The sequence below is a fragment of the Suncus etruscus genome, chromosome X, assembly GCF_024139225.1.
Source record: "Suncus etruscus isolate mSunEtr1 chromosome X, mSunEtr1.pri.cur, whole genome shotgun sequence".
Classification (NCBI taxonomy): Eukaryota; Metazoa; Chordata; class Mammalia; order Eulipotyphla; family Soricidae; genus Suncus; species Suncus etruscus.
In genome coordinates, this window is record NC_064868.1 from 69,630,067 (window position 1) to 69,652,280 (window position 22,214).

General features: G+C 36.6%; 1 protein-coding gene across 1 annotated transcript in view; it reads left to right on the forward strand.

Annotated features, from left to right (window-relative positions):
• CSTF2 (cleavage stimulation factor subunit 2) overlaps positions 1-21,456 on the forward strand; it is a 75,901-nt gene extending 54,445 nt beyond the window's left edge. Inside the window, exons 13-20 of the mRNA XM_049766923.1 lie at positions 735-797; positions 5,911-5,970; positions 6,871-7,012; positions 7,903-8,078; positions 8,753-9,033; positions 12,056-12,166; positions 13,455-13,580; positions 21,226-21,456. Of these exons, the coding sequence (XP_049622880.1) occupies positions 735-797; positions 5,911-5,970; positions 6,871-7,012; positions 7,903-8,078; positions 8,753-9,033; positions 12,056-12,166; positions 13,455-13,577 (956 nt within the window). The 3' untranslated portion in view covers positions 13,578-13,580; positions 21,226-21,456. The remainder of the gene's footprint in view (positions 1-734; positions 798-5,910; positions 5,971-6,870; positions 7,013-7,902; positions 8,079-8,752; positions 9,034-12,055; positions 12,167-13,454; positions 13,581-21,225) is intronic.
• The last annotated feature ends 758 nt before the right edge of the window (positions 21,457-22,214 follow it).

Consider the following 22,214-nt stretch of genomic DNA (forward strand, 5'->3'; position numbering starts at 1 on the left):
AACTCACTTTTCTGTTGCTGAATCCTACTGTATACTAACAAACTCAATTTTTCGTCTAACTGCATTGTTTAGTAATAATTATATGTATCTGCATTGGGACCCAAAGAAGAAATTTGTATACTTAGCCACTGATTTAATTATTTTTCCTTTGGTGTGAGGGGCCTATGGTTTGTACCATACCCAACAATGCTTAGGAGTGACTCCCAGTTTTGTGCTAGGGGTCACTTAGTGGTCTTCAGAGACCATGTAGTGCCAGGAATCAGTGTGTTTGAGTGCATGCAAGACATGTTGTTACTGAAGGGTATCATGCATATCACTTTATCTCCTTTCCACACTCAGTTCTTGTCCAGACTGATAATGCCTAACTATCATTTTTCATAGAGATCATTTTGTCCTAACTGCACTCTCCTGCTACCTACCATGGAATGGTACTCTTGACCCTTGTCTCTATTATTGTCTTTGGATATTATTTAACATAGCCCACGTGCCTGAGAACAGATGAATGGATAAAGAAATTATGGTACATCTACACATGGAATACTATGCAACTGTTAGGAAAAATAAAGTAATGAAACTTGATTATATATAATGCATATGGAGAATATTATGTTGAGAGAAATAAGTCAGAAGGAGAGGGATAGATGACTATACTCATTTGTGGGATATATAAGAAATATTTTAAATTTTCATTTAATTTTTCTTGCTTTCCTAATTTTCTATGTTTTCTCCTTTAGGGGGAATGCCATCCCAGATTGGAATGCCAGGAAGTGGACCAGTGCCCATGGATAGGGGACAAGGTAAATATCAGTGTTTTGTTATTGTGTGTTTAATTTGGAGATAATTGTTTCTGTAACCATTTCCACATGTTTTTAGAATTTCAATTTTTTTTTTTTTTTTGGTTTTTGGGCCACACCTGGTGACGCACAGGGGTTACTCCTGGCTATGCGCTCAGAAGTCACTCCTGGCTTGGGGGACCATATGGGACGCTGGGGAATCAACCGCGGTCCGTCCTAGGCTAGCGCAGGCAAGGCAGGCACCTTTCCTCCAGTGCCACCGCCCGGCCCCTAGAATTTCAAATTAATTAATATGAATTGAAATGAAATAAAATCCGAAATTCAGTTTCGCACTCACTAAATATATTCCAAGTACTCAGTAGCTGCATGTGCCTAGAGGCTACCATACTGTATAGTTTTATAAAATAAGATATTTTTATAATATCCATCAATATAGAAAATTCTTTTGGGCAACACTAGTTTATTATTTCCATTTAGTGATTCAGATCCCATCTCTACAAGAATTAGTGAAGCAAATGGATCTGTTTAATTTTAGTGAAATAGAATGTATTTCTTTAACTTTGTTTCTATTTAAATTATATTGATTTTTTTCCCTGTTGTTTTTCTACTGACATATTCTCTTTCTCCTATGGATAGATGTTCATTTGAGGAAGGAATTTTAACAATGAGTATATGCTATGTTTTAGGGTATGTAGAAAACCAATCTTAAACCCCAGAGAAAACTGGAAAAGGATGAAAGATCTGTGAAAACAGTTTAAGAAATATATTTTATGCTGTGTATCAGTAACACTGGACATTGCCTAGGTAATACATTCAAAAGCCTCCACATTATTTCTTATTTAACTGGAGTTTGAAGAAAGAAAAATAGTGGGAGGAAGGGCTCCATTACTGGAACAAAGGCCATGCTAGGAATACCAGAAAGAAGACCAGCAACAACTCCAGGCCTCTCCCCCTTGGAAAGAGGCAGACTAGCAGCAGACTTTGGAGGGCAGTTTGGGAAAACAGTATATAGATAAAATTAGTAAAGGAAAAACCATGTTTGCTCTCATCTCTGCCTGCTGTATATATTTTAGGGCATAGTTCCCATTCTGAGGAAATGGTCCACATATGGCTGAGATGTTTACTTTGTCTAAAAATGTATTCTCCACCTTGAGAATGGAGTGAAGACCTACGTGGGATATGTAATTTATTTTTTTCTTCCACTGGAGAAACCTGTGTTCTCTGTTGCACACATCTCTCTTTTCTTTCCCTTAATTTTCCAAATAAACTTATTTCACAAGGAGAAAAATGAACAAATTTTATAGTTGTTCAGTTTAAAACAATTTTATGAGGAGAGAGAGTAAAAAAAATACAGAAAGAATGGTCAATAAAACACTATGCATGCTATAGCCAGGCAGTTTTATAGGTAAAGATAGAAGTTCATTTTAGGTGCTCAGGGTGTATTAGTATCTGACTAATCCCATTAGGGATTGAACTTGTGCTTATCTTTTCCATTTAGAAAGTAATGGAGCTAAGATTCAGAAGTCTGACTCCAAAACCTACCCTCTTATCATTATACCATCCCTCTTAACTTTCAGAAATACTCCTCTGGGTTCTAAGCTATAGTTCAGTGAGTAGCCTTGCATGTGGATGCCCAGGTTTTGCTCCCCAGCACCCATATGGTTCACTGAGCACCAATAGGAGTGGTCGTTTAGTGTAGAGCCTGGAATAAGCCCTGAGCACAACTGGTGTGGCACAATAACAAAAACTACTCTTCAGTATCTTCCATTCTTACTCACTCTGTCCTTATGATGATAAAAGTCTGCTATGAACATATAGACAAAGCTTAAATTGCTAATTTTAGAATATGACCATTTCATAAAGTTCACTGTTTTAAAGAGCAGAATATAATTCTATTTATTTAATATGACCTCACTTAATTTCATCTATGATTCTTGGAAACTGACTATAAACTGCAAGTCTTCTAATGGTGCAGTAATAGCTCACATTTTTTAATCAACATTAAAATAAGGCATTGCCTTTCTTTATAGTTTATATATAGGTAGGTTGTTGAAGTGTTAGAACCAGTTATTTTTTACTTGCCAGGTATTGACAAGTGTCACAGATTTCTTTTTTTTTTTTTTTTGGTTTTTTGGGCCACACCCTTTTGATGCTCAGGGGTTACTCCTGGCTAAGTGCTCAGAAATTGCCCCTGGCTTGGGGTGACCAAATGGGACGCTGGGGGATCGAACCACGGTCCTTCCTTGGCTAGCACTTGCAAGGCAGACACCTTACCTCTAGCACCACCTCTCTCTGGCCCCACAGATTTATTTTCAAAAAGCTTTTTTTTTTTTTTGCAATTTGTTGTAATCTGATTAGAATTTAATATCATGTTGAGTGAAGACAACCAGAAAAAGAAAGACAAACACAGGATGCAACTCACTTACTTATGGCATATGGAATAACTGGATGAGGAAATATAATATAGTAATGGGGCGATACTCAGATCACCCTTGACACGATACCTAGAGAAGAGGACACAAATCAATAAAGGAAGAAAGAAGGTGATAAAGGGAAGCAATTGGGGAATAGGGGTCAGGGTTTCGATTATACAGGGGATGTGAAGTAGTGGTATAGCTATACATCCAAAGCACAGACTCAACAGTACTGAAACCATGAAATCTAGCTGCAATCATTAAATTTTATTATGTACCTAATAAAGAGGATAGGAAAGGGCTGGAGAGATAGCACAGAGGATAGGGCATTTGCTTTGCACACTACTGGCCAGGTTCTATCTCTGGCATCCCACATGGTCCTCCAAGCCTTCCAGGAGTAATTTCTGAATGTAGAACCAGGAGTAATCCCTGAGAGCCACTAGGTGTGGCTGAGCACCACCCATCCAAAGTGCCTGTTATAATGGCAGGCAGGTGGGGTGGTGGTGTTATGGCATGGAATGCACTTTCAAAAAACTTATCTGGGAAGCTCACCCAAGCTTTTTTACTATTTTGCAAAAATTCCCACAACCACTATCTATAGATTGTGGACAATAGGGCCTCATTCATATTTATATCTATCCTCAGGCCTATAGTCAATGTACTTTAATATCCTTTTCTACACGGCATTTTCATTTCTACCATAATTATCTTTACCTTTCTATTCTAAATTAACAAGAGGAAAAATAACTATTATTGAAGGTATTAAAGAATTTTTTCCTGAGGAAACAGAAAAGTTTCATACACTGCAGAGGAATAAAAAGTGTTTTCATTTTTCTGAAAGTCCTTTTGCTTTTGCACATTTGTAATGGTGAAAGGATCTGGTATTTAACTTACTCTTTTTGAGGACGCCATACCCCGTGACACTCGGGTTACTCCTGGCTAAGCACTCTTGCCTGGTTCAAGGGACATATTGGATGCCTGGAATCAAACCAGAGTCAGCTGCGTGCAAGGCAAACACCCTATCCTTTATGGTAACACTCTGGCCACAATGGTACTTATTCTTGCGTTCTGCCACATTTGTTTAGTTATAGGGACTCATTCTCATCTTATTAACATTTATTTGATTTTGTTCTTCTAGCAGTCAGGGTATTTCTTGAAGGATGAGATATTTCTTTCCTTCTCTAAAGTCTATTTGCTGTATTTATATTTTCATATTTAATTTTGGCAGGGGGGGCTACAACTAGTGGTTCTTGGGACTTATTCCTGCCTCTGATCAGGGATCAGTTTTGGCAGAACTTGGGAGATTACATACAGTGCCAAGGATTAAACTAGAGTCAGCCTCATGCAAAGCAAGAGCCTTTAGTCCTGTAATATCTCTCTGGCACCCTTATTTAATATTTTTACTACAGGTTATATGCATAATTATATGCATAATTGCTTGAACATCTTGAACTATAAGCTTGAACAACTATATTAGACATAACTTTATAAAACTAACTGATCTAAATTTAAAATGCAATGTGATTCTATTGTGGATATTTTATTTACCAGAGACTTTTTCATTAATACTGATTATTATAATATGATAGAGATAATACCTTTCCTTTTGAGTATTTTGTATTCCCCAGCCATCATTAATTTGGTGCTGAAATCCTGTTCTTTACTCATTTACTATGAGCCTGCCACTGGACTATTCATAATATCTAAACCAACTAGTGAAAATTAGTGAAAACATATTTTCTGTTTTATTTTTTGTCTATTAAAATTTTTATACTGTCTTTATTTAAGCACCCTGATTCCAAACATTTGTAGTTGGGTTTCAGTCATAAAAAAGTATACCCCCCTTTCACAGTGCAACCTTCCTGCCACCAATGCTTTCCTCTTCCTCCTCCCCCACCCCTGTCTGTCTTCAAGACAGGCATTCTACTTCTCTTATTCACTATCATTGTCATAATAGTTGTTAGTATAGTTACTTCTCTAACTGTGCTCACCACTCTAACTGTTAAGCTTCATATTGTGGGTCGGTCCTTCCAGCTTTCATCTCTATTGTCTATGGGTATTATTGCCATACTACCTTTTATTTTTTTAAATATCACAGATGAGTGAAAATATCCTGTGTCTATCTCTCTCCCTCTGACTTATTTCACTCACCATAAACTCAGCAGAAACAACATAAGAATCATTGGAGTCCCAGAGATCCTGGAAGAAAATCCCCAAAAGTTAGTAGTCAAGGACATCTTTGCAGAGAGCATGCAACCAAATCCTATTTAATGTTTTGATGGAACAATTTCATGGCCAAAACAGTATTACGTCACTTGTTATAGTATTTTTTAGAATAAATCTTGTCCTCCAGATTTTGTAACTGATTCTTTTATTATTTGATATTTATGGGTTTTGTCTAGAAATGAAAAACCCATCATCTTTTTATTTTTGCTAATGGTATCATAAAGGAAATTTAGAGAGAATGGTGGTAGCAGAGGTGGATATTGAAAATGGTTGGTTATTCTGTTCCAATAATATCAACGTCTACAAGTTTCACCTTCGGAAACTTTCTTATTAAGTTGGAATGGTTTCATGTCCCAGAGAAAATTTTGTAGCATGGGAACAAACTAATGAACGCTTGGCTTTTTAACATGTATAACTCTCTTGCGTATGTATGTTTGTGTCTGCTCTTTCTTGTTTTAAATTTACTGCTTACCCAGGAACCCTACAACACTCTCCCGTGGGACCCACCGGGCCTGCATCCGTAGAGAGAGTTCAAGGTACCCATGGTGTCTGCCAGTTTCTATTTTCTATTGTGTTTAGGTGGACTGTTGAGAGGACCTGGGCTACTTGTCAGTCATCATCATGTTTCCAACATAAAGTGGGTAGTGTTTGGAGTGGGAGTATTTGTGTTTTGTTTTGACTTGTGGGCCAAATCTGGTGACAGTCAGGGGCTACTGTGTTTGAGGGTTTCTCTCAAAGGTTCCTAGGGCAGCATCCAACCAGGGTTGGCTGCATGCAGAGCATATATTCAACTTGCTGGGCTATCTCTTCAGCTCACAATCTGACTGACCTCTTCACACAGGGCAAAGAACACGGATAATACAGACATCTGTCTGAGACTACTCCTAAGTCATGTGGCTTGGATGGAATAATAGATTGTAAGGAGACCAGAAATTCTTTTTTTGTGGGGGCACACCCTGTGACACTAACAGGTTACTTCTGGCTCCTGGCTTGGTGAACATATGGACACCGGGAGATCAAACCACGGTCTGTCCTAGGTCAGCCGCGTGCATGGCAAACGCCCTACTGCTGCGCCACTGCTCCAGCCCAAGACTAGAGATTCTTGAAGAGCCATGGCATTGTTTACATACGCCAAGACCTACCTCTCTTTAGTTACTCTAATATTAGTTACTAATATTGAATGTAAGAAAAACTAGTAACTTAAGTTTCTTCAGGATGCAAGGCTAGTTGTTGGCAGATTGCTTCACAGATCACTCTTAATATAATTCCATCCATACCTCTGACATGGTCCAGATTTTGCCTGCACCCTGCTTCTGTTGAACTGCAAGAGGTGTCCATTGAGATGTTCAAGTGATCTTGCCAGTGCTATCTGGAGTCATTTTTTATTTCCTTATATGCCCTTCAAAACAGTAACTCCCTATTGGTTTCCCTGTCAGTGTCCATGCAAGATCCCAGAGCAGCAATGCAGCGTGGGGCCTTGCCTGCTGGTGTTGCAACTCCTCGAGGTCTATTAGGTGATGCTCCAAATGACCCACGTGGAGGTACTTTACTTTCTGTCACTGGAGAAGTAGAACCAAGGTAAGCGCTATCATTGAAGGGACCAATTTCACTTCACTTTGAGTATAAGTCTTTACAGTACCAGTTAGTGGTTTGTATGGTTCAAAAGAAATATTTATGACCACTGTACAAGACTAAGCACTTCTTGGATATACCAATGAAGTTGAGTATGTCATTTTGAGCTAACTTTGACTACTATATTTTCAGAAATGGAAAATTCTGGTATACATTCAAGTTAGAAATTGATTTTTTCTAGTGCTAATAGTACTATCAATTTGCTCTGATGTCACTTGGAATGTTACCTGATTCTGCTTTGAACTTGTCCTCGAAATAATTTTAAATACACAGAATCCTATGAAATAGGTAAGAATATTTTATATCTCCATTTTACAGATGAAGAGATTGAGGCTTAGAGAAGTTAAGTAAATGTCCAAAATGTTATGGCTACTGAGTGGTAGAGTCTAGATTTGACCCATGTTCTTAAATAGTGATAGCTATCAATTATAAGAGCCTCAGCGAAATAGGAAATTTCAGAGCATGTGTATTTACTCCCATAGTTTATGTTTAGCCTATTTTGACTTATTTTCTTTTTTTTTTTTTTTTTTTTTTTTGGTTTTTGGGCCACACCCGGCGATGCTCAGGGGTTACTCCTGGCTCTCTGCTCATAAATAGCTCCTGGCAGGCTCGGGGGACCATATGGGACACCAGGATTCAAACCAACCACCTTTGGTCCTGGATCGGCTGCTTGCAAGGCAAACGCCACTGTGCTATCTCTCCGGGCCCGGCTTATTTTCTTTTAGCATATATTGATTAATGTTTTGCATCAGATTGTTTATTTTTTGAACTTTTGGTTGATGAATTTTTTTCTTACTGTTTATCTCTGTTTGAAAATATGTTTTCTCCATCTCTAGAGGTTACTTAGGACCACCTCATCAAGGTCCACCTATGCACCATGTTCCTGGCCATGACAACCGGGGTCCACCCCCACATGAGATGAGGGGAGGGCCTTTAGTTGAGCCTAGACCTCTAATGGCAGAGCCAAGAGGACCCATGCTAGATCAGAGGGGTCCACCCTTGGATGGCAGAGGTAAGGAGGGATCACATTATGAAACCGGGAATTGAGGGCTAATGAAGAACTTGGGATACCTAAATCTGTTTAGAACCTGTGACAAAGAATGCAGTGGGCCTGACAAACCTTAAAAATTTTATCCTTAGAAAGATTTAAAAGGGGTTAAATGAATGCTTTGCATGTGATCGACCCTGATGTGCTTCTCAATACCACATGATTCACTGAGCATTGCTGGTTGCAACCTAAAGGTCCCCAAGCACCTCTACGATATCTGGCTAATCCCCAGCACTGTAGGGTCCAAGTAATAACTGTATTCTTTGGATAGTATTGCATCACTTTGAACCTCCAACCCAAGTGGTCAAGAATACTAGGAAGTCCCCAAAACCTCAACAAAATTTTTAAATTTTATCTGCATATGTGAGAAATAAAAAGAGAGTGCAATCTCATCGATGGAGAGGTACCAGAGGAAAGAATAGTTTTTTTTTTCGGTTGTTCTGTTTTCGGGCCACACGTACTCCTGACTTTGATCATGGGGACCATATGGGATGCCAGGGATTCAACCTGTGTCAACCATGTACAGGGCAAGAATCCTTGCTGGCTGTACTTCTTTCCAGCCCCTAGTTTGCTACTTTTGATTTTTCTTTAATGGAAGTGAATAACTGCACAGTAGTCTTCTTACAACTTTCTTTTAGGTGGAAGAGATCCCAGAGCTATGGAGGCACGAGCCATGGAGGCACGGGCCATGGAGGCACGGGCCATGGAGGCAAGGGGATTAGATGCTAGAGGCTTGGAGGCCCGTGTGATGGAGGCCCGTGTGATGGAGGCACGAGCAATGGAAGTCAGAGGGATTGAAGCAAGAAGCATGGATACAAGGGGCCCTGGCCCTAGAGGCCCTCTGCCTGGTGGAATCCAAGGTCCCGGTTCATTGAATATGGGCATGGGGGCAGTTGTCCCCCAAGGGTCCAGAGGACAGGTATGTATAACACTTCTAGTTTCTCTATGAAATATCTCTTTAAGAATTGATTTTTGAGCCTAATTATTAGCTGTGATTTGATTTGTGCTATTCCTTAGCTTGTTAAGAGGTAAAAGATTGGGATTTCATTTCATTTTTTTCTATCCTACTGGGTGTTGATATTCTGCATTCATTGATTATGGTCCAGAATCCCACAATCTCAGGATCGACTTTTTATAAAGTAGAACCTCTAATAATTTAAAGGTGCCGGGATTCGAACCGATGACCTCCTGCATGAAAGGCAAACGCCTTACCTCCATGCTATCTCTTTGGCCCCCAAATAAAGTATTTTCAATCTATACAGAAAATATATAGGAATTAGAAGACAGTACCAGGGTTAAAGCAATTGTTTAGTATACAGATAACTCAAGTCTGATTTCTGGCAGCATATAGTCCCCAAGCACTGTCAGTAATCTCTGAACAGAGCTTAATTTGACCCAAATGCTCAGACCCCACTACCACCACCAAAGGAAGACCTTCACTTTACTTTTATTCCTGTAGTCATTTCCCCTGTTGTCCATCCATATCTTTTTTTTTTTTTTTGGTTTTGGGGCGACACCCGGTGACATTCAGGGGTTACTTCTGGCTATGGGCGAAGAAACCACTCCTGGCTTGAGGTCTGTCCTGGGTCAGCTGCATGCAAGGCAGATGCCCTACCGTTGTGCTATCGCTCCTTTCCCATCCATCCATATCTTATAAATAATTGTACTTTATGTATATTTCTAGCAAATAAGAATATTGTTTATCTTTCTCTTGCTGTTAACTGTATACCCTTCATAATTTCAAATCTAATTTAAAATGTAACTAATGTCTATAAAATATTATGTTGTTACCTAGGGTCTTTATATAATTTATCATTCAGACACGGGGCCACATTTTAGTATGAAAGTGATATTAGTAATTATTCTTGATATTAGTAATTACTGGCTTAGGAAAAAATGTGAAAGACTGCCCATACTATTGTTTGTCAACCTAGAACCTGGATACTTAATTTAAACACTTGAGTGGTTAGATCACATTATAAAACCTCTAGTTAGTACTGATGGATACTTCAAAGTTATCTTTGGCACATGTGCTGCCTGGGTACATGGTGCCTTAACACATGTGGCCCACATCTCCCTTCTTCAGAAATATACTTTCCTACTTTCATTATGGGCTATATATCAAGGCCTTTTCATCTTTGAAGAAACCTTTCTCTCTTGAATGTGATACTTGCCACACTTTATTAACCTGTCCCTCTCCGTTCTCAGTACCTCCAAATAAAATGTTTTTACTTTAAAAAATGTAAATTATCCTCATAATTGCTATAGATCTGGAACAAATGATCAAGATTGAGTCTCTGCAAAAAAGAATTTAAAGTGATAATAGCTTAGAAATTTATTCAAAACTACTCTAATCTATCCTCTGCTTAGTGCCTTTGGCTAATAATTCTTTTAAATCAGTGTTTCAGGTAATAAAATATTCTGACAAGTTTTTAAAACTAAAGAAAATAATTTATGAAGTATTTTCTTTCTTAAACAGGATATATAAATTTAATCATTTTTGATTACTTAGCATCATTATTAAATATATTCAACATTGTATATACTTTAATACAGAAGTTCTCAAACTGATTTGGGTTTTCCCCTCTACAGAAAATTAAAAACAGTGTCCCCCCTGGAAATCTATCTTCCTTAAGGAATAAACAGAAAACAGCACTACCACCTCCCATTTGCTCCTGAGGCTGTTACATTCCCATGAGTCATTCCAGTGTTCTGTAGAAAAGGGGCAAAATGTTCCATGTTGGGGAACAGCACTGTGATAGAAAACATAGCTACCTCCCGTTTTAGTTTGTGGCTCTTTACATAGTTATGATTTCTGCTCTTAATATTTTATTCACATTTCTTTTAAGTTTTGTGTTTCTAATATGCTGAGGAAGAATGTCACAAGTTTGTTAATAGTTTGTAGTTAATGAGAGTGCTTAAGCTCTGGGTGAATAAATGCCTGTACATGAATATAATTCCAGCTTGGGGCTGTAATTGTGGCGCTCAAAGTCTTTTTCTTAAATTCTCATAACCTTCCAAAAGATTAAATCTATCAATAAGCTATGAGTAAATATCAATAAATTATATAATTTTGTTTTATTCTTTTAAATAAGATCAGTCATATTTCTTGCCTTCCATTTGTAAGGTATTAGGTTTAATACCTAGCATTAGAAAAACTGCGAAAAGCCAATGTGCGGCTAGTACTAATCTTATTTAGAGGTTTTCCCATTCACTCACTTTCTACCACTCTCATTGAGTCTTATTTGTGAGATAGGACCCTTTGAGATGACTGCCTTGTCAAGTAAACTCATGGTAGAAAAGTATCCCTGTGCTTATAATTTCCCCAGTGAACCAACATAAATTTTCTCTAGATAATCTCTTGGCTTTTATTTTTGTTTCCATTGCACTAGATTTCAGGATACTCTTGATGTCCTCTGTGCTTATGTGTCTGAAAATTGATTAGTTCTGTCCAATTGTACTGTGTGATATTTTCAACGATGCTAAAGTTGTAGGTATTTGTCTAAAATCCTACATTAAATCTGGTTAAATCCTTCCTCCTGCTATTGATAATAATAGGAAATTTTGGGGCCGGTGAGGTGGTGCTAGAGGTAAGGTGTCTGCCTTGCAAGCGCCTGCCAAGGAAGGACCATGGTTCAATCCCTCGGCATCTCATATGGTCCCCCCAAGACAGGGGCAATTTCTGAGTGCTTAGCCAGGAGTAACCCCTGAGCATCAAATGGTGTGGCCCCCCCAAAAAAACAAAAAAAAATAATAATGGGAAACTTTGTTCAAATGAAAAGTCCACTCATTATAATCAGTTCAATTTTTTGACATTGCTATTAGAGTTCTGGTTATGTAATATGTATACATATTAATATAATAATATTAATGTATGTAATGTGTAAGAATAACATATAAGAAGTACTGATCATTTTTCCTCATTTTTTCTGTACACATAGGTTCAAGTCATGCCAGGAGCAGGAATGCAAGGTTCCAATATTCAGGGTGGAGGTCAGCCTGGAGGGTTTAGTCCTGCACCTAACCAGGTCACTCCACAGGACCATGAGAAGGTAAGAACAAAGTCTGTATACATAAATCTTTTGAATCCCTTTTGTCATGTTAACTAGTGATGGACAATAGTGTTCCTTGGGAGTTAATATTTACTTTTATTTGATAGCTTTTATGACCTTGCTATCTAAAATATTGTGTATCTCATTCTAATATTTTAAGTGAAAATAAATGCAGCCAGTCTTATTTATTTTTTTTTTTTTTGGTTTTTGGTTTTTGGGTCACACCCGGCGGTGCTCAGGGGTTACTCTTGGCTGCCTGCTCAGAAATAGCTCCTGGCAGGCACGGGGGACCATATGGGACACCGGGATTCGAACCAACCACCTTTGGTCCTGGATCGGCTGCTTGCAAGGCAAACGCCGCTGTGCTATCTCTCCAGGCCCCAGTCTTATTTTAGACTCACTTGTCAGTAATAGTAATTTTGTGCACTTCAGCTTGTCTAGAAATTCACATAACTTTTCTTTCCATTTTCTACCATATCCATTAAACAATAACATTCTCAACAACTATTTATTTTTATGTATTGACTATTATGGGGAAGTATGTTGAAGGCTAAAAGCTTTGTAAAGCACATATTTTTAAAACAAAAACTGAAGACTTCCCAAGGCATACAGATACCATATTAGGCTGTTAGAACTTCATATTCATAAAATATCAGTTTGTAATCGAGTTATAGATATAATATAATATGCCCATTCTTTTTGTTTTTCTTTTTTTTTTGGTTTGTTTGGTTTTTTTTTGCTCTTTTTGGGGGGGGCACATCTGGTGACACTTAGGGATTACTCCTGGCTATGCATTCAGAAATCGCTCTTGGCTTGGGGGACCATATGGGACACTGGGGGGATCAGACCACGTTCCGTCCTAGGTCAGCTGCTTGCATGGCAAACGTCCTATTGCTGTGCCACTGCTCCAACCCCTCACATGTTTTTTCATTGTACCTGTTATCACCAAATTTTTTGGGGGGGAACCATATCTAACAGTGCTCAGTAACTACTCCTGGTTTATGCTCAGGGATCATTCTTGGTGGTACTTGTGTATACCATATGCAGTCTAGGGTTCAGATTGGGGTTGACTGTACATGAGGCAAACACCATACTCCCTGTAATATATCTTTGGCTCCACCAAATCCTTTTGATGGTGTGTTGGTAGGTTGGGTCATGGTTTCTGGCCTCCTATTTTCTGTGTGTGTAATGGCCTTTTGTAGACAGAAGTAGGTTTTTTTTAACTGCTATTATTAAAAATTCACTCTCTTTTATTTTGTCCCTTACTCTATTTTTTTCATATATATAGGCTGCTTTGATCATGCAAGTGCTTCAGCTGACTGCAGACCAGATTGCCATGCTGCCTCCTGAGCAGAGGCAAAGTATCCTGATCTTAAAGGAACAAATACAGAAATCCACTGGAGCACCTTGAAAGGTGAGCAAAATTATCTGATAAAGAATTAATATCAGATGAAGTATTGATATCTAGGATATACAAAGTACTCACAAAGATTACCCTCCCCCCAAATCTAAAAATCCCAACAAAAAATGGGGAGAACAGACAGCCCTGAGGAATACCAACAGATGGACAGCAGACAGATGAAAAAATGCTTATATTTAAGGAAATCCAAATCAAGAGATTACATTTTACACCAGTGAGAATGGCACATAACAAAAATATTGGGAACAATCTGTATTGGCAGGGATGTGGTGAAAAAGAATTCTCAGCCATTTCTGGTGGGAATGCTACCTAGTTTAATCCCTATGGAAAACAGTATGGAAGACTCTCAGTAAACTCATCATAGAGCTCCTATATGACCCAACTTTTAGGTAACTGTTCCCAGGACATAAAAACTTTCATTCAAAAGGGCACATGTACACCACTATTCATTGCAACACTCAGTAGAGTAGCTAAGAAATGGAATCAACCTAGATGTCTAACAACAGATGAGTGAGTGGCTCATGAAGATATGGTACATATATACAGTGGAATTCGACATAGCTGTAAGAAATGATGCAGTCATGCATTTTGCTGCAACATGCATGGAACTGGAAGATACCATGAAGTAAGCCAGCAGAAGAAGGATAAATACAGGATGATATCACTTACATGGGGTAATAATAACTGCATGAAGATATACAATGGTTTAAAACAGGGTTGTCCAGAACACTCTTACCCAGAGTATAGTGAAAAAAAGGAAAGAAATTAAGTGGGGGAAGGGAAAGATAGGTGTGAAATAATGTGGGGCTGAGTGTTGAAGGGACTCAGGTACATTGGTTGTGGGAAGAAATGACAGAACTCGATATCCAAACCTTGGAATTTACAACAAAGAAATCATAAGACCTAAACTTATAACAATCAAACTTAAAAAATTGCTTGTTGTAATGGCAGGCTGGGGCAGGAGAGAGGTAAAGGATTAATTTCTGAGAACACTGGTAGAGGGAGATTGCCTCTGATGGTGGGATTGGTGCTGAAAAATTGTATGTCTTAAACTAAACTATGAATAGATTTATAAACCACATTACTTTAATATAAACATTAAAAACTGCAGGCATGTAAATTATTTAAATTATATGAACAATTCTATTTAATTCTGGAATTCTTTTTAAATTTTATATGAAATGGATCCTACAAATAACAATTTAGAATGAGTGAGAAGATATAATTAAAAAATATTTTATAGCTCTAGAGTGGCAGTACAGCAAGTAGGGTACTTTCTTGCATTCTGCTGATCTGGGTTCGATCCTTAGTATCCCATTTGTCCCCTGAGCACAGCCTGGGTTAATTCCTTAGTGCAGAGCCATGAGTAACCCCTGAGCATTGCTGGGTATGGCTCTCCCCAAAAAAATAACTACATGAAATTTTAAATATTTGAAATTTGAACTTTAGTGTGTTTTATTCTCAAAAGGGAATAATTGTTTTATATTAGAACTATTATAGATAATGCTCAAGTATCTAAATTGATAAGTAAAATAGTATAATAAAGATCTGTAGGTATAAACAAGTCACTTAAATAGACATAAGACATTCAATATAAATAAAATATTGATATATTAATGACAATGGAATAAAAACCTTAGGCTAGGAATAAACAAAATTTTTGTAATCTAATAGAAGACAACTATAAACTTCATTCCATACTCAGTGGCAAAGTTCTAAGAAGTGTCTTGCTTTTAAAGAAGCTTCTTTACCACTTCTTACAAAACTGTTTTCATGGCTATGAATTCCTAAACACACAAAGATTTGAGATGATTCAACTACCATTTATGTTTAAAAAGTAAGAAAATGGTGATAGAATGGAACATAAACTCATTATTGTAAAGGCTATTTACAATAAACCACAGATAAATCCCACTTGTGTCAAAAAATGTCTTTGCTTAAGATCAGATAGAAGCAAGAATGTTTACTTTCTCCACTAATATTCAACATAGTATTGGAAAACCTACCCACAGAAATTAGTTAAAAAAAGGTATCAATGGCATTCAAATTTAAACAGAAGTTAAACTATTAGTATTAGGAGATGACATATAGAAATCCCTACAGACACCACAAAATAACTTATAGAAATAATAAACCAATACAGTAAGGTAACACTACAAAATTTAGACTCGAAATTATTTGTATTTTTACATGTAAACAGTGATGTATAAAATGTTTTAAAATCACATTTACAATCACTGAAAACTTCAGTTACCTCGGAATCAACTGAGCAAAGTAAATGAAAGATTTATGCATAGAAAGAAATAGAAGACACCAAAAAATGGAAGAATATTTCATGTTCAAGCATTGGAAGAATTAACTTTATTGAAATTGCCTTCCCTCCGAAAGCAATTCCTTTCAAATGTCCAGTGTTATTCTTCAAGGTCACAGATCAGTGCTCAAAAATATTTGTGTGGAAAGGTATGATTTCCCCCAAAACAATTTAATTTTGAGTTTAAAAGATGGGGAACATTATATTATTTGGTCTCAAACTGTACTATAAAGTTATCATAATAAAAATTGTGTGGTTCTGGAATGAAAGATTCAGTCCAATGGTATAGAAGTGAGATCCTAACAAAAACCTCACTAATATTTATAAAAAGGAGGTAGGTGCATTAAATGGAGGAAAGAAAACATTACAACAAACTATGTTAGGGAATGTTAGGAAAACTGGTTAATTCAATATGAATTAGACTTGATATTAGGTTCAAATCTAAAACACATCAAGGAAATCATAGGTAAAATCTGTAATAGAAACTTCAGAAGTGTCTACAGTATTCTCACTACCTGAGCAAAGAAAACAAAAACAAAATTAATGGAATAACTTCTAAACTTTTTTTTGTACTACAGAAGAAACAACAGCATAAATGAAAATAATCATCCTGATGAATGAAAATATTTGCATATCATGTCTGACAAAGGGCTAATAGCCAAGATGCTATTAGCATCTCAACAAGAACAGAAAAATGGCCCCCTCAAAAAATGAGAGGAATTGATCAGGCACTTCCTCAAAGCATGTATACAAGCTGGCCAACATTAATATGAAAAATATTCATCTTTACTGATTGTCCAGAAAATCTAAGGAAAAAAGTCCAGAAACAACAATCATTGGTAGGAAACAGGTAAAAAGAAAAGTCATTCACTGGTGGTAGTAACATCTAGTTTAGCCTCTGGAAAAGTATAGAGACATCAAAAATTAAAAATAGGATTACCATATGATACTATTATTCTATTTCTTGGCATCCCAAGAACACAAACATTTAATGCAGCTATATATAAATATATACATATATATGTGTATATATACATATACAAACCTACGTTTACTGCAGTGCTATTTACAAGTTGCTTCAGATCTAGAAACAACTCCAATACCTAATGGTGGATAGATGAACACATTGTGCTATGTAGACTCAGCAACACTGATAACATGAATTCTAAGCTACAGTCATCAAACTTTATAATGCTGCCTGTCAAGGTGGCAGGCAGAGGGTAAAGGGAAGTTGATTGAGTACGGGAACACTGGTAATAGAAGTTGATACTGGTAGGGGGATTAGTGTTGAAATATATCACTAAAACTCAACTATCAATAACTTTGTAAATCATGGCTATTTAACAAAAAAAAAAGTAAATGATGTAAAGGCATCAACATTTTAATTGTGATATATAATGGAATATTACTCAACTATAAAGAGCAATGAAATCTTGCTTTTTGCTAAAACTTAGGTGGAATTATAATATAATTATAATTATTAATCATATTAAGTAAATAAGCCAGAAAGACAAAAAAGGTCAGTTAACTGTTTTCATATATAACCTCATTTACATGTGGTGTATGTAAGTGACTGGACCCTGACCAGTATAAACCCATGAACCTTGACAAATGAACTGAGGTTACCAAGCAGGAGTGTGGGGTTCAGTGTCTGGAGGGATAGAGAAGACTAGTAGTTGAGGAGAGTAGTGAAGAGTTTCAGGCAATTTGATGATAGTGGAGGCACGCATACTTTGTATGCAAAAAGCATGAATGTATGCAAAGAGTATGCATAAATTATTACCTCAGCAATATTAAATTAAGATACTTTAATTTCAGGTATCAATTTTATTGAATATTTATATTAGGATGTAGTTAAATATCCATCAGCACCATTATTCTGTATCCATTTGTAAATTTTTTTGGTTTTTGGGTCACACCAAGCGGTGCTCAAAAATCACTCCTGGTAGGCTTGGGGAACCATATGGAATGCCAGGGATTGAACCAGGATCTGTCTGGATTGGCCGCATGTAAGGCAAACGCCCCTACCAATGTTCTATCACTCTGGCCCTTCCATTTGAATTTTATGTACACTGCACTGCTGCTCTTATTTTGTCTTGCATATCAGTAAGCTAACCTGCCTTATAAAATCATTTGACCTGAATTTTATATATTGGTATTTCTATTTTTTTTATTACACTCGGGATGAAGTAGGAAATAAAATTGGAATATACATATATGTTAATTATGCAAAACGTTAGTGATGCTTATCTCTTGGTACCTGGGTGAAGAAAATTTTGCAAAAATAATTGTTTTTGTATTTAATACTTTTATTGTTCATATGACTTTTATAATTATTAAAAACTTATATAATAAAAACGTGATTTTACGGGCCCAGAGAGATAGCACAGTGGCGTTTGCCTTGCAAGCAGCCGATCCAGGACCAAAGGTGGTTGGTTCGAATCCCGGTGTCCCATATGGTCCCCCGTGCCTGCCAGTAGCTATTTCTGAGCAGACACCCAGGAGTAACCTCTGAGCACCGCCGGGTGTGGCCCAAAAACCAAAAAAAAATGTGATTTTGCTAAAAATAATAAAATAATTTTCCCCAACAGCTTTGTACTTTATAAATCTGTTTCCTAAAAAGTTTGGAATTCACATTGTCCTAGGATTAGCTATAATACATTTTGAATTTCTACATTTTCTCCTTTCTATATAAGAATCCTGTATCTCTTAGGCCAAGGGAAATTCCCTTTCTGATCGCCCCAATTTTTACTTTGCCTATGCAAAAAACAAAAATAGCACAAATTAAATTTTTAAAATTTTTTTGTAAGTGTTGTTGCTTGTTATTTTTTTCTTTTCTTTGCCTTTTTTTCCCGTGTGCTTTGTATTTCAGGACCGTGGTTAGTGTTTGGTTGTTGTCTTTATTGCTGTGGTGCTTTTCAGGTTTTTGATTTGTTTGTTTGTCTGTTTTTGTTTTGTTTTTGTTTCTTTTTTTGTTTTGTTTTTGAGGGAGATTGATTTTTTTGTTTTGTTTTTGTTTTTTGGGGGGGCTGTTTTTTTGTATTATTTTTATGTTTTCTTTTCTTAAACTGTTTTTTATAGTCTCTAGAAGGACTCCTCCCATTTTTTGCTTATTTGAATTTATGCTCCCCTCCATTTTCTTTTTTTTCTTACCTTCAAACAGAACCACATAACTTGAACCATTCTTGTCTGCCTCACAAATTGAGGGGGAAATAAAGGAGAACACTAAGATTGAACAGTCCTATGAACATTGAGTAGAAATAAAAAATGATCAGACTTAAACACCAAATTCAAAGCCAACTACAACAGAATCAATACCCAATCTACAACAAGCTAGACACAGAAGGGACCACTTATACTAGCAGCCCGAGGGGCAAAGGAGGGGCAATATGAGATGAATGCTGGGAACAGGGGTGGAGGGAGGACAACATTGGTGGTGGGAATGCCCCTGATTCAATGTCACTATGTACCTAAAATACTACTGTCAATGATTTGTAATCCACTTTGGTCAAAATAAAAATTATTAATAAAATATAAAACTTAAAAAGAATTCTTACTCATTTTTGTGATATAATATATGTTTGTTAATCTTTACTAAGCACAGCATATTTTAATACTTTTGTTCTGTTACTGAAATACCTGTTTTAGAAATATGCTTCATATCTATATAGAGACTAAATGATTGATTTCTAATGGAAAAATATTATTAGATATCAGCTAGCTGTTTTTGGTGTGACTAGCACTTTAACATTTTAGTTCTACATCCCGTTCTATTTTCTTTACTATAAGCATAGAGAATCTGTTATATTCAGAGAAATAGGTAAAAAAAATTAAAAAATAACTAAAATGATCTTTTTCTTTCCCTAACTTATGTATGCCAGAAGAGACATTTTCTACAGTGTAAGGAAATTATTGTTTCTGTAATTGTGGAAATAGGATTATTTCTGAAAGTTGTTCACCATGTATTCTTATAAGACAGCTCATTTTAAAACCTAATACAAGTGTATTTTTCAGCCTTTTATAATAATTTAATTATAATTCTGGGAGACTGAAAAATGTAATACATAGAACCTTATATACCCTTCACCTAACTTGTGCCCAAAGACATTTACACTTGTTGATATCTTGACTAATACAATACCAAAAACTTGATTGACATTGGGATATTACTGTTGATTGGAATAAAAACTTTATTTTATTTTATCCTACTTTGTTTTTTAAACCTACACTAATTTGTGTATTTAGTCTTGCACAGTTATAAAGACAAGCTTTTTATTTTACTATTTTGGTTTGGTTTGATTTGGGGGCCTTCACCCAGAGGTGCACAGGTCTTAATCCTGTTCTGTAGTCAGAGATCACTCCTGGCAGCACTGTGGTGCAGGGTATCAAACCTGAATCAGCAGCACGCAAAGCAAGGTTCCTTACCCACTGAAATATCTGACTCCTTGTGAATAAGGTTTTTAATGTGTATTTATGCATATTATAGCCAAATTGTTGGTTGCCCCTCCATCTTTTAAAACATTTATTTTTTTACAGTAATACCAGTCTTATTATTATTTTTTGGGGGGGGTTTGGGGCCACACCCGGTGGTGCTCAGGGTGTCTGCTCAGAAATAGCTCCTGGCAGGCACAGGGGACCATATGGGACACCGGGATTCGAACCAACCACCTTTGGTCCTGGATCGGCTGCTTGCAAGGCAAGCACCGCTGTGCTATCTCTCCGGGCCCAGTGTTATTATTTTATACTTGCAGTGTTGCTATGGCACAGCTGCCTCTAGAGTACCGTGATCATGATCATCATTATCCCAAAGTCCCTTCTTTCCCTTAACATGTTTGGTTACTGTTGACCATATTTTACTGTCCCTTTCTTATGCTTTGCTCATCATGATCTATCTCTGCTATTACAGTCAAGCTTATACAACATGTCTATTAGATCAGTGATTCTCAGTTGGAGGAAGTAGTATCCTCTTCATTATCTACGAAAATGTCTGGAGATCTTTTCAGTTGCCATAAATTTAGGAGGTATGGTGTACTACTGGCCTTCATTAGGTAGAGACCAGAGATGAAACTAAATACCTACAATGTATACAACATCCCCCTCAAGGCAAAAGAATTATCTGGCCCCAGATACCAGGAATGTTGATATTAAGAATCCCTACTATAAGGAGTGATTATTATGGAAAGATAGGAGGAATGTACCATCTGCCCCAGATGACAGATATGTCCTTGTACATAGATACCCTCCCCCAGACTTTAAATTTTTCCTCATGTTTGGGAAAGAAAACTTTGTCTCCACATCTAATGGCTTTCTCCCAACTTTTCCTTACAGGTTTTCAAAAATACCTGACAACCAATCTGGATAATAATACCATAACTTTCTTAACATATTGCAAAAAAATGATGACTTCTGCATCCTAATCCTTGAATGATTCAAATTGGTGCCAGGTGGAGGACTCCCATCACCTTCTTTCAGAACAAAATTGATTCATTCTGTTGTCTTAGTTTGTATATTTTTTGTGACATGAAATAAACTTTGGACACAATTTTAGTACACTGCAAATTGTTATACAAACATTTTGCTTTCAAAAAGCGGAACATCAAGGGTAGAACCTTAGAATGTTTTTCTACCCTTACTTTGTAGTACTGTATTTTAATGTTATGTTGCCATAGCCCACTTTTTTCTCTCAAGCAAAACCATTCTTGGTGATATTTGATGACTTCTCATAAGTAGTGGTTTCTGGATCATCATATTCGCTTATGTTTGTTTCTAACAGGAACAATACTTCCCTTTGATAACTTATTAGAACTTTTAATTAAATTGGGAGGGCAAAGCACATGTTTAGAGCTATTCGGTGATAAGGAGGCTACCAAAATCAAGTACCTAGAAGAGCATTGTGTTTATACAAGTTTAAAATTTTCTTTATGTCAATAAGTCTGTTCACTTGGATAGTTAAGAGGTAAAGAGTTTAAGTATATCAGCACACAGATTGGTTGACATTTATCAGAACTAAAACTCTTCATTTTGATACTCATTTTTACAAGATTTTTAAAAGACACTAATAACATGTTCCAGATGAAGTAGAAACTGAAGAGAAATATAAAATATAAAAATAAAAACAAAATACATTTCACACTGTCTTATAGCTTATTACTAATCTGCACAACCCTACCCTTTATCAATTTATTTCATAGAAATCAAAACATAGAAAACCTAAAATTTTATTTTTATTTCTTTAAGAGGACTAATGTATACACACTTAGCCAGATTTCCTAATAGGTGTGTCTTGTTGCTACCTTAAAAAATAGATATAAAAAAAT